Source organism: Quercus lobata, chromosome 1, assembly GCF_001633185.2.
Source record: "Quercus lobata isolate SW786 chromosome 1, ValleyOak3.0 Primary Assembly, whole genome shotgun sequence".
Taxonomy (NCBI): domain Eukaryota; kingdom Viridiplantae; phylum Streptophyta; class Magnoliopsida; order Fagales; family Fagaceae; genus Quercus; species Quercus lobata.
Window position 1 is genome coordinate 38,592,785 of NC_044904.1, and position 13,757 is coordinate 38,606,541.

General features: G+C 30.3%; 1 protein-coding gene across 1 annotated transcript; it reads right to left on the reverse strand.

The window, feature by feature from the left end:
• Positions 1-218: 218 nt before the first annotated feature.
• On the reverse strand, positions 219-2,679 carry LOC115989685 (acyl-lipid omega-3 desaturase (cytochrome b5), endoplasmic reticulum-like). Its single transcript, XM_031113498.1, has 8 exons — positions 2,046-2,679; positions 1,857-1,946; positions 1,670-1,736; positions 1,469-1,561; positions 1,171-1,356; positions 989-1,069; positions 713-850; positions 219-610 (listed from the first exon to the last, which is right to left on the reverse strand). The coding sequence occupies exons 1-8, from the start codon at positions 2,351-2,353 to the stop codon at positions 419-421; spliced, it is 1,155 nt and encodes a 384-aa protein (XP_030969358.1). The 5' UTR covers positions 2,354-2,679; the 3' UTR covers positions 219-418.
• Between the last annotated feature and the right edge of the window lie 11,078 nt (positions 2,680-13,757).

Genomic DNA, 13,757 nt, shown 5'->3' on the forward strand with positions numbered 1-13,757 from the left:
ACATATTCTAGATGACAAGTAATTAATAGTTTTAATTTAAATTCATCATTAAAATTACTTTTTTACATACTAATAAACAACTTGTTACTTAAAATATATTGTGAAAATAATGTAGGCAAAACATTTCTCTTTATTTAAGAGTTTGCATCATGATACTACAGTTTCGAGTATTGCATTCAAGTACCAATATCATGGCACAATATAATCTTAGAGCAAGGTATGCCAAATATAACTAACTATTTTATACTTCATCATAACATCAAATCCTTTATCCATTGTGACTAAAAGAAGAGGACACAATACTCTTATTTTGGAAATAAATTGGAATGTCTCAAGTCATAAATTTGAAGCCAATTCGACTTAATACTGAATGGGAAAGAGTTCTGAAACAACTACTAACCGCGCCCCACTGAAAGAATCAGTTAGACTTGCTCTTAGAAGATTTATACAATTCAATGTCGGTCTGATAGTATAAGATCTCTCCAGAATCATCGACATAGTGGTCTTCTTTGATGCTTCTTACTAGATTCTCGAATAAGTGAGTTGGAAAAGGCCCGGATTTCTTTGGCTCACGATAGTACTTCCCAAGCACTGGTTTAGCTGCCTTAGTCTGCAAGGTAAGTATTAAAATCATAAGAATCAATTCATTATGACGCTACTATAATTTTACTAGTCAAAAGTTATTTGCTAAGGTGATTGAAAAATTAAGTACCGCTTCCACTAGGTGATAGTGCGGGATTTGAGGGAAGAGGTGATGTATAACATGAGTGCCAATATCATGGTGGATGTTGTTAAACCATCCATAATCACGATCAACTGTTGTAAGCCCTCCCCTTAGGTAGCTCCATTCCTGTCAAATTGCAGACACAAAAGGATAATGAAGCCTTTGAATTAAACTATTCTTCTTAAGATGCTACGATTCCCTCTGGAGATAAGTAATTAAGCCCGTTTTCAAATGCGTTATACTATCACTATCGTCTATCAGTACCTTGCCGCGGTACCAAGGAAGTTTCTCCTCATGACCATGGTGATGTAAATATGTCACAAAATCCAGCCACATTATGAAAATCTGTGAATAATAGTGGATACAAATAAGCATATTACAATTGGAGAAGAAGTAAATTGTACGGAATTTTATAAATAAAGCAAGAAAAAGAGAAAATCACTCACCAAGTAAGGCACACCGTACAGCTTTAGCATTTGGATTGGACCCACCACAAAGGATAGACAGATAAGCAGAGCAACCATTGCAGACCAGCACAGTGTTGAGATTATCACATCTTTCCTCTCACTGGGGGCGAACAAATTGCTGTAAGGGTTGAAGTGAGAACCCTCCTTCCCTGGAGCTCTCCACCACTGAGATGTAATCCACCACAAAATCAAAATTTAGCTGCTTAATTACTATCACAAGCAGATAGTTAACTATTACTACAATTAAGGGTAAACAAAAAAATATAAGCTTTCTCACCAGATAAATTGGGTATGCAAAGAGGGGTAAAGGCACCGTGAACCTCAGCATTCGAGTACTATGATTTAAACTCTTGTATACCTTCTCAGTCAACTAATAAAAAATAAAGACATTACTAAAAATAAAATAAAAATTAAAAGATTATATCCATGTTCACGGTTACTAAGAGCATTTTTTGAAATAATGGAACAGAAATAATACCGGAACCCATGACTCATCATTCTCCACATTCCCATGGTTCTGGTGGTGAGTTCTGTGGCTAATTCTCCTGTAGGATTCAAGAGCAGTGAAATTCATCAAATGTCGACAAAATTTTAAAACTAAATCTTAACATAAGCCAAAGATTACTGAAAAGTTAATTAACAAACAAAGTTAATTACAAACCCACCATCCATGGTAAGGTACAAGAATTGAAGAATGCAAGATGTGCCCCACAACACTATTTAGAACGAGGCTGTCAGAAAAGCTTCCATGGCCACTGTTCAATCGAAAACCAAACACAATGCAAACATATGTGAAAATCAATAACATAGTTTTAGACATTAGAAGGCAAAGAATTGACAAAGTATGAGATTACCAATCATGTCCAAGAACAAATAGAGCCCAGAACAAGGTCCCCTGAGCAACCCAGTAAAGTGGCCAAAAAGTCCAGCTATTGAAGTAGATTGCAGCTGCTAACAATGCAAAGACCACAAAGACATCTCTGAGAACATAACACAGAGACCTCCATGGATTCTTGACCCAGCAATGCTTGGGAATGGCAGCTCGGATCTCAGCTATCTTAAATGGAGGCGGCGCACTTGGGTCGAAATATTCTTTTTGCTCAACCCCATGATTAGTAAGCTCGCCTTGTCTCTGCATTTCTTCAACAACTGGCTCCTTCATTGGCTCTGGATTTGGGTATTTTTGTGCAGACCCAAAAAGATGCCCCAGAGGAGAAATGAAGAGTTGGAGGCTTTGCCAAAACTCTGTATGGTTAAGGGTTGAGAGCTGAGACTTTGAGAGTGAGACTTGACAGGCTTTTATGCTTTATAGCTACAATAAGGCTGTGACACGCACGTGAGAATAGAGACACAGAATCTATCTCTGGATGCACCCTAGTTGCCATGCGTGTGAACAGAATCGATTACACTACACAGTCCACACATACAGATACACTCATGACTTGCACATTCTCAAAGGCATTGCAGCAGCATACAGATTGTGTAATTATTTGAGGCAATCTAGGCGTGATGGAGGAGAATACTTCAGAGATACAATCACAACTTTTTCACGAAATTTAAATTTTACCAAAACTTTAAAGTTTACAGCCAAAACAATGATTACGACATACCACAGGTAGGGAGATTTTTTTGGTAATAACAAAGTCCTAAGAAAGGAAAAAGTCCAAAAACAACTGAATGAAGAAATTTCTTCTTAAAAAAAAAAAAAACCTTAATTAAGAAAGTAAAAATAACCTAAAATACAAGAAATTCGGTGCATTACAGGTTTTTTTTTTCTTTTTTTTTTGAGAAACCGGTGCATTACACGATTGTTTTACATAAACGTGGAAACTATGTGGGACCCAGCCTAACATTGAGGAAATTAGGTATACTAAACCATCATATAACAAAAAGTAATTAGGCATACTAAACCATCATATAACAAAATTATCGCACGTCTACTTAGAGTGTGTCATTTGTAGTAGTGTAAAACATAACTTGTCACACTCTTAAAAGTTACTACAGCTTTTTAATAAAGTTTATGGTATATTTTTGTGTTAAACTTCATAATGTGTGTGTGAGTGTATGTGTGTTTTCAAAAAATAAAATAAAATAAACATATAAATATAGCTCCCATGTGAGAAACACCTCCCGGGTGTTGGTAGTGTCCACTTTTATGGCCAATGAAAGTGCAATGTAATGTAAAACCAAACAATAAAAATGTATCTAATTAGGGATGGCCACAGGGCGGGTAATCTAAAACCTTACCACACCTTGCTTCATGCCCTGTCATTTTGCCCCACGGGTATCCAACTTGATTCTGAAAGGGTTTTTTCCCCACCATTAACTTTAATTGGGTTGGGTCTGGTAATACCCGCACCACATCTACTAGGTTTGGGTACAGGAAAAAGCCCAACACTATACCTGAATCCCCTAACGGGTCTGGTAAAATTCGTGCTTGTTTAGTTGGGTTCTCACTCCCAATGGGTTTTTTGCTATCTCTATATCCAATACACAAAAATTCAATTTTTGTGGGATTTGGTGGAGGTAATTAGTAAGCAATATTTATTGACCTTTTTTTATAGGAGAAAATTCACTTTAAACCCTATTATTTAGGATATTCCAAATTAAACCCTATACTTTTGGAAATAACAAATTACACCTTGAACTTTTGGAATGTCACAAATTAAACCTTGGAGTTAAAACTAAGCTTTTGAAATGTGACAGATTAAACTTTTAGAAGGTTAGATTTATTTAAGCATTATTATTTTTATTTTTATTAAAAACACATACACACTCACAACAAGATGACAACGCCATTTAAATCGAACCTGACATAGTCATCAAAAAAAAAAAAACTTTAATCTCAACCTGGACCTGCACACTGTAAAGCAAAACCCAATAATAAGGATTTCAAGAATTTATACCATCTCACATCATCGATTCATCATATCAAGTAGTATCAAATACAGATCTCACAGCTCCACGGGATTCAGCCATAAAGCAAAGAAATTTCAGTATTAAAAAAAAAAATATATATATATATATATGTATATGAATTTTCGGCTAGAATACAAAAATGTAAATCAAGAGAAATGTAACCCAGGAATGAAGAACAAATTCCAAATTTTCAATCAACATAATGAAAATTTTCATTTAAAAATTCAACTCTAATTGTTTCGGCATCCACAACTCAGAATCCCAGAAACAAAATTTAACGAAGTCCAGTTGAGTCAAATCACATTGGGACAACCCATGAGCAAGCATTCCAAACCAAACCGATAAGAAGAAGGAAAGAGTGAAAGAAATGTTCTAACCTCACAGAATTGAAACAAACAAGAAAAAGACCAAACTCGTTTTACAGCAAACTTCTTTGAAGGTTTCAACCTTGTGGCCTCCCTGCCTCCCTCTCTCTCTCCTTAAAAACGGAGTCAGAAATTTCTTTTTCCTTTATTTCTTTTTTCTTTTTCTTTTTTTAAATTTTGATAGTTTTTTTTTTTTTTTTGGGTGGTAAAATGGAACTACAAAAACTGAAGAGCAGATCAACCATAGCCACTTAAATACAGAGTCCCAAATAATTAAAATGCAGCATGAGCGTAACTAATTTGGATGGATAACAGTTTAAGTAACAATTTTATCTAATTTTGATCTTATGGTTTAATTTGTTACCTTTCTAAAGTTCAAGACTTTTATTTTTGAGAAGGTGGGCAGGATTTAAGTTATTTAATTTGGAACTTTAAAATGCATAGAGTTTAATTTGGACTATCCCTAAGGTTTAAAAAGAAATTTTCTCTTTATTTATTTATTTTTCATAAAGCTAACTATCAAACTCAAATCTGAGCTGCTTTGCTAAGGGAGTTTAAACAACAATTTTTAATGTTTAAATGCTAAAAACTATAGACCCACAAACAAAACATGTGTTTGGTAATATCATTTAATAAAGAATGTTTGAGTAAGAGTTTTTAATGTTAAGTGTTTAAACATTATATTTTTGTGAACACCTCAGTGAGTGTTTTTAGTTTTCAAATAACAGGTTCCAGTACTATTATTGTAATTATTTTGAGAATTGTGAGACTTATATGATGTTGACAACATATAAAACACATTTTTTTTTCTTAAAACCACATACCTTTTTTTTTTAGAGAAACTAAAACCACGTACTCATACCAAACAAACAATTGTGTTTTTTCATTTTTGAAAATATGTTAATACAAACATGGTACCAAACACATTTTTTTTTTCATTACAAATACTTTTAAACACATTTTTTCATTCCACTTTTTAAATCATAGTTTTTAGATCATTTTGAAAACAAATATCTAAACTCTCTTACCAAAGATTGTTGGCTTGTTGCTTTTAATGAAAAACACTTGCTATTACACCAAAATTTGACCTTTAAGAAAAAGGAAAAAATGAAATAAAATTCGAATTCAACTAAATAACGAAAAAAAAAAACATGAAATATATTTTTTTAATTATCTATATCACAAATTTTCATGAGAAAATAAAACATTATTGCACAAAAATATTTCACAACCTTTTTCACTATTGATTGGCATGTTAAATTACGAGTGACGAGAAATAAAAGTAATATAGGAGTGACAAGAGATAATGGAAACGTAATACTAAGTTGTTTTTAATTAGTTCATGCCAAACAATTTTTTTTTTCTATTATCAGAGTTCATGCCAAGCTAATTTGTCCATTATTCATAATTTGTCATTTATAAGGAAAAAAGATTTTAAAATAGACAAATGTTATATTCATAATATTTTTATAATATTTTTACAACAAATTCTAAATGTTTGGCTGTTATTGGCGAGAAAAAAAAAATTCAATAATAGGTTAAAATTAATAATAATTTATCACATATGATTTATTGTAAAAACATTATGAAAATATTGTTGACATAACGTAATACTTAATTTTAAAATAAGTTGTATGACTAACAAAGTTGATATATAGTTGGAATACAGTTACTTCCTAAGTTTCAGGCCTCTCATCTACCAAAAAAAAAAAAAAAAAAAAAACTATAACTGTTTATATAATTTTTGCCACAATTCACAAAAACAAAAATTATATAGATAATTGCAATTCTAGCATTGTTGGTCGTTTCCTGCCAAAGATAATTATGAATCTTTCCCTTACGTAAGATTTTTATTTTATTTATTCGTTTCCTATTCCCTTACGTCAAATACAGGGTATCTACTTTGCTTATAGCAAACTATTATTATTATTATTTCTAAAAAATTATTATTATTATTATCATTATCTGTATATATTAAGGGGATTTGGAAAATTAATTATTACTTTTTTTACTGTCAAAAATACCCCTAAATTAAAAATAGAGTTAAAAGTAAATTGGTAAAAAATAGTTATTTATTGCTTTTTTTTACTATCAAAAATAGTACCCCTACCTAAAACTTAAAAATGAGGTTAAAATAGTAAATTGACAAAAATAATAAATTTCTATTTTTACGTTGAAATGCCTTCCTGTCTCTAATAAACTTCTACTTTTACGTTGATTTAAATTCCTACTTCTACTGACTAACTCCCTACAAAATAGGATTACTCTTTTGTTAGTTTTAAAACTCCTCCGATCTACAAAACTCACCCCACATTTTTTTTTTTTTTTTTTTTGTGATTGGAAAAAGTAGAAATCCCAAATTATAATAAATCTATATATATTAAGAGGATTCAGAAAGTTAGTTATTACTTTTTTTACTGTAAAAAATACCCCTAAATTAAAAATGGAGTTAAAATAGTAAATTGATAAAAAAAAGTTATTTATTACTTTTTTTACTGTCAAAAATATCCCTACCTAAAACTTAAAAATGGGGTTAAAATAGTAAATTGACAAAAATAATAAATTTCTACTTTTACGTTGAAATGCCTTCCTGCTTCTAATAAACTCCTACTTTTACGTTGATTTAAATTCCTACTTCTACTAACTAACTCCCTACAAAATAGGATTACTCTTTTGTTAGTTTTAAAACTCCTCCGATCTACAAAACTCACTCCACATTTTTTTTTTTTTTTTTGTGATTGGAAAAAATAGAAATCTCAAATTATAATAAATCTGTATATATTAAGAGGATTCAGAAAGTTAGTTATTGTTTTTTTTCCTGTTAAAAATACATCTAAATTAATTAACTGACAACTTAAAAATGGAGTTAAAATAGTAAATTAGCAAAATAAAATTATTTATTGCTTTTTTTACTGTCAAAAATACCCCTACCTAAAACTTAAAAATAGGATTAAAATAGTAAATTGACAAAAATAATAAATTCCTACTTTTACGTTAAAATGTCTTTCTACTTCTAATAAACTCCTACTTTTACGTTGATTTAAATTCCTACTTTTACTGACTAACTCCCTACTCACCCCATATATATATATATATATATATATATATATATTTTTTTTTTTTTTTGCGATTGGAAAAAGTAGAAATCCCAAATTATAATAAATGCAAAATATTAACCTTTACCTAAAAAATAGAGGTGCCTTTGATGAGCGCATGCTTAGAGGCTAGTTATTATTATTGTAATTATTCATATATATATATATATATATATTTTTTTTTTTTTCCTTAACGATATGGATGAGAAGTTGAGAACTATAGCGTTTTTCCTGTCAGGTTCGGAAAATAAAGGAACCGAATAACTGCACTCCAACAATAGCTTTCACCTTTCGGAAAGGTAGATTTTTGTTTTTATTATTTTTTTTTTTTCTGTACTTTTTTCTAAGAGTACGAATAGAAAGAAAGACCTTTACTTTGTGAAATAATTGAAAGCTTATGACATTGATTCATATTCTTGTTATTATTATTATTATATAAAGAGCAAATTAAAAGAAGAATCAGCAAACAATATAAGCGTAATATAAAGATTAAATTTGATGCCATGAGTCTTTCTCAGAAAAAAAAAAAAAAAAAAAGGATGTCATGTTGCACGGGAAATGTAGATCTAGAATACAAAGCTCTATTTTCTGGAAAGCTACCCAGAACGGTCCATAGCTGAACCTAGGCCGTCAATTCATCGAGAAAAAGCAACAGGGACCCAGGCCATGTATTCATCAAGGAAAAAAAAAGAAAAAAAAAAGGTAAATTAAAATTCATGTGAAATTGGCTGGTTTCACTTTTTTCATTTTAATATAAGTTAGTTTTCTTGTTTCGATGGATGTAGCTCCCCATTTACAGGACCTAATCAAAGATATGGAAAATGTGACACATGCATTGTACCATGCATCTTTGGATTTGTATCGATCTTGATGTGGAATTGGTTTAGTACTGCGCTAAACCTAAACCAGTTATTCTTGGTTCCTCCATGCCCCGTGTATTTATCTTCGAGAGATGATATGTCTATAATATTTTTATAATAAATTAAAGGTGATTAGTTATTCTATAATATTTTTATAATAAATTAAAGGTGATTAGTTATTATTGGTTCAAATTTAAACTTAATACAAATATTACTTTTTTACTCTAATAATAACAACTAATAACAACATATTATTTAAAATTTATTATAAAAATATTATGAAAATATTATGAACAAATCATTTTCCTTTATTTTACGGGAACCAGTAACCATTGACAATGTGCTAAGAAACAATTTTGCCGTCTCAGAGAACATGGGTCACGTAACACTTCAAATCCAATCAATAAAATGGGGGGTGTCTAAATCCAATTGACGTGATTCCCACTTAAAATTTATGGAGAACCAACAACCATTGACAAGGTGGTAAGAAACAATTTTGACTTCTCAGATAACGTGGGTCACGTAACACTTCAAATCCAATCAATAAAACCGGGGGTGTCTAAATCCAATTGACGTGATTCCCACGTAAAATTAAAGAGCCATGTTGAATTGTTGTCACTGCTGCTTACATGCTTTAATTGCATTGCAGTATTTCGGACTTACGTGGGGTGCATTTAATTGGGGGACTCCATTGTTGGACCACTCACATGCGATAGCTTAGAATAATGCCTTTTTAGATGGGTGGCGCTTGTAATTATTTTCCTCTTTCACCATTGAACCTCTTAAGAATAAGATGTCTTAGTCTATAGAAATATGTAAATATTTTCCACTTTCATTATTGAACCACTCCCTATCAAAAAAAAAAAAAAAAGATGTCTACACTCTTATGGTGATAGTCTATAGAAATATGTAAATATTTTCCGCTTTTATTATTGAATCTCTTAGATGTTTATATATATACTCTATAGTGATAGTCTTTAGAAAGAAGGATTTGATTTACCTTCAGTACTTTTTTAATCGGAATTTTTTTTAATAAGAAACTGCCACATCATCTACTAACTAAATAAAAATGTGGAAATTAAAACTCACTATTACTTGCTATTGTATATTTAAAATAAAAGGACATGTCCAGTTAAAAAAGTGCTAAAGGTAAGCCAAACCCTAGAATGAAATACAAGATACCATCTAATTTTAGGCAAAAAAATTATATTGGAAGGAAATATGGAAACCTTACATTGTTTTTAGGTACAGACACATAAGTAAAAGTAGGATTTTTTGATTGGGGCTAAGTGTAAGTTGTGGCTCTAAGGAGTTTAATTTTGCCCCACATGCCTCATATAATTTTTTAATTTTTGTGCTAAGTGAATTATTAGGGCAAAAGTCGAAGAGTTAAAAAAAAAAAAAATATGAAAGACTTGGTTTGACTTTTGACATGGTATTGACAAGATTGTTGGCAATGAGGATGGGGGAAAATTTAAAAAAAAAAAAAAATATAACGAAAATGAAATTTATATTTATGTTGGACTTAGGCTTTAGCATAGGTTTTGTTCCCATCTAAACTAAATCTAGATTTACATAAACTAAACTTTGGCATAACAAAAAATTAATAACATTTGCTATCAATATTTTTTTTTTATAGTATTATTAATATTATTATATATACAAATAGTGGTTGGACAAGCTAAAATTGAAAATTTCATGAATAACTATTTAAATTTAATATTATTTTTTTCATTTGTTTCAAATAAACTTATATTTATTTTATAAGTAGTTATTTTATATTTTCAAATATACAAACACATACATTATATAAAACTTGGTAAAATTTTAATACGTATTTAGTTATGCTTATTTGTAAATGCATCTCATTCATATGTATGAGATTACAAACTAGTTTATTAGTTAAGATGAACCCCCACACGCATTCACAACACACACCCCCTCCTCCATGTGTGTGTGTATTGATAAATTGAACCGCTTAGATATCTATAGTCTATTTAAAAATATTACAAGATACCGTCTAAAATAGATAGTGAGCTAATTATGCTGGATAGAAATATAGAAACCTTTTTAATGTTTTTAGGCAAAGGCATATCGGCAAACCTAGGATATTTTGTTTGGGGCAAGTTGTGAAACTAATTTATTAGTTAAGACTAAGCCAATTTGCACATCCACAAATGTGTGTGCATATGTACACACCCACACAAAACTTAGTATTTTCTATCAAAACTATGCTTAATGACTTTCATAAAATAAATTCATCTTTTGCTATCTCAACAATTAAATTCTTAAAAATTTTATTTCCAATATAAATTACTAAATTGTCTAACAAAATGAGTAAACAAATTTCAATTGAACTGATGATGTTTTCAAAAACATGAATGATGCAAAATTTAACAGATACAATCGTACAAGAGAACATTTTACAATAAAAATAAAATTGAGAAAAATAAAGTACTTTTGCTATAACTACTAGACCATTGAACAATTATTTTTTTAAGAGTTCCATCAAACTAACTCAAATATTTAGGAGGAACTCCTATTTTATAAGCTAAAATTTTTAATATTAAATATTTCTATATACTATAAAGAATTCAAAGTTTTAGACCGATGTAGCTCCGCCCTGGGGCTTCAACGAGAATTTTGGTAAAATAAGCTACTATTTTAGACTTTTGAGAATAGCTTATTTAACTGAAACTGAAATTTTTTTTGCTAAAAGTACTGTAAATAAAGTTAAAAGGTAGCTAAGATAATACAGTAAGACCTACAAATAGTATCAAATTAAAAGTACAATGGGACCAATGAATAGTAATAAAAATAAGTTGAATAGTAGTAAAAATAAACTAAATAGTAAAAAAAAAAAAAAAAACTAACTTTTTAAGTTAATGCCAAACACACACTTTTAGTAACTTTTTTTAAGTTTACTCCTTAATCCTTATACAAATGTGAAAGGAGAAATACTGAAATACAGAACAATAAGGAAATTCACAATACAATTATTGATTTTTTTTTTAAAGAAAAATTGCTTGTGAAATCGACAAAGATGTAGTTGATTCCATTGTAAGAACTAAGAACAAAAATAAATAGTATATGCTAGTGCCGATTTCACTTTTTTTATTATTTTAAAAAAAAGTCAATTTCATTTTAAAATCCCAATGTTTTTTTTTTTTTTTTTTTTTTTTTTTTTCACTTAGAAAATGTAAGTAAATGTGAAATTCGCGGATTACACTTTTCAACATTGACCTTTTCTTTTTATTTTAATATAAACCCATTTACATGTGGGCCTACTCAATTATTATTGAGAAGAGCCCTGCCAGTTCAAGTTACGAACATAGAAGAGCCCTACATCTGGTTGTTTTCAAAGAAAATATCTTAAACTTAAATTCCCACCCCAACTACTAATATAGTAATATATAGTAGCTTTCAAAAAAAAAACCTACTAATATAGTAATATATCAAAAAAGATTTTGTACTTTCGGATTTGAATTTTGACCGGCAGCCGCGGTACCAAGTACTAATATGGGTCTTTGGACCACCCTCAAAAAAAAAAAAAAAAAAAAAAAAAAAACTTAAACACCCTTAATAAAAATTTGAGCCCATTAAAAATAAAATTCAATCTCTCCAAAATTTTGGTCCGTTAAATGTTGAATAAAAAAATTACAAGAAATGTGATGTTCACAATATTTTTGTAACAAATTCTAAATAGAAAGTTGTTACTAGTAAACAAAAAAATAATTTAAGTGGTAAGTTCAAATTAGAATATGTAAAAACTTACCATCTAATTTTGTTGTGAAAGTATTGCAAAAATGTTATGAACATAACACTTCTCTAAAATTTTCCAAACAAACAAATTAGTCTAACGTTTAATTGTGATTTTTAAATTGTGTTTTCAAATGAAATATTTTAAAATCACTATTTTTTATATAAAAAAAAATGCACATTTTTTAAATAGCTAGTATGTTAATGCTTGCTCTAGTCTTTAGCTGAATTTGTTGGACTTATGTGATATATTTTAAAAAAAAGATAATGCATTTTATTTATATTAGTACTTATTTAGGCAATATGTTAGTAATTGAATGAAAAATCATTAGCTTAATAATTGATTGGTTGTGTACATTGAAAAAGATGTAGCTAATAACATTGATAATGAAATTATCATATCACATAAATTTCAAAATATAAAAACTTGTGAAAAGAAATTTTAAAACTTTATGTATTTGCCTGTGTTTTTATTTTGTGATGCTAATATATACAAGTGTAGGGACACAATTTTTAACGGCCCGGGAATGACCTTGGGCTCGTATGTAATGGACCCAAATAATATGATTTGTAGAGAATGGGTTTGGAAAGGCATGCCCTTGGACACTGGGCAGGGGTCTGGTCCTAGTTTAATGAGAACTCATACACAGGCAAGCTTGGACTGCATAGCTGAGCCCTACCTTGGTGTGGTTTAGGAGGTTTGGCTCCTCGGCATGAGTTCGAGGAGCATTACATTCTCTCCATTCTTCCTCTTTTTTCTCTCCTCCTTTTTCCGGCCCCCTTTCTTTTTAGCTCTCTTTCCCTTTTATACTAGTATTCACTTCTCCTCCTTCGTCTACGTGTCAGTTTCTCCTTATTTGGGGTGGTTACTCGTCTTATCAATCCTCACGTCAGAGTGGTTGGGAAAAGCTGGATAGCATGGTATGGGGTATGGGATATGGGCTTGTCAGGTGCTGGGCTCCACGTTATGGTGTTGGCAGCTTTCTTGCTTGTACTGCTCTTGTACGGATTTTGTCATTTCCTTCAGGCGTTTTGTGAGGCGTTGAGCGTGAGGTTATCCTCGGCTACATTCTTGGGCCGTTAAGGGGTTCTCATCATACCTCCTCGGTAATAAGGCTCCTCGGCTTGGGTTTTGGGCCCTTAATGTGAAGTGGGCCGGGATTCCAAATTTCAAGCCCCACAACAAGTTTTATTATTATTAATTTTTTAATTTAGTTGTTCTTAATGACCATCCTGAAAAGAATTTCTAGAGCTACCTACCAGCCTACCACTATTAACGTGTAATTAGTTGGTAGCATCGTGTTAAACTAGTTTTTCTTGGTTGTATTGTACTTTTTATTTTTTTTAGGATTGTACTTATGTTGTTTCTTCGGTAGGTTGTCAATTTCTAATTATTATTATTATTATCATTATTTTTTTTTTTTTGAAATGAAATCAACGAATATCCGATTTAGAAATAGAATTATTTTTCTTTTCTTTTTTAATAGAACCCGGCATAACATGGTTGATTAATTTTTAAAAAAAAATTTCCTTAAAGTGAAATTGACTAATCATTGCCGATTTTCAAA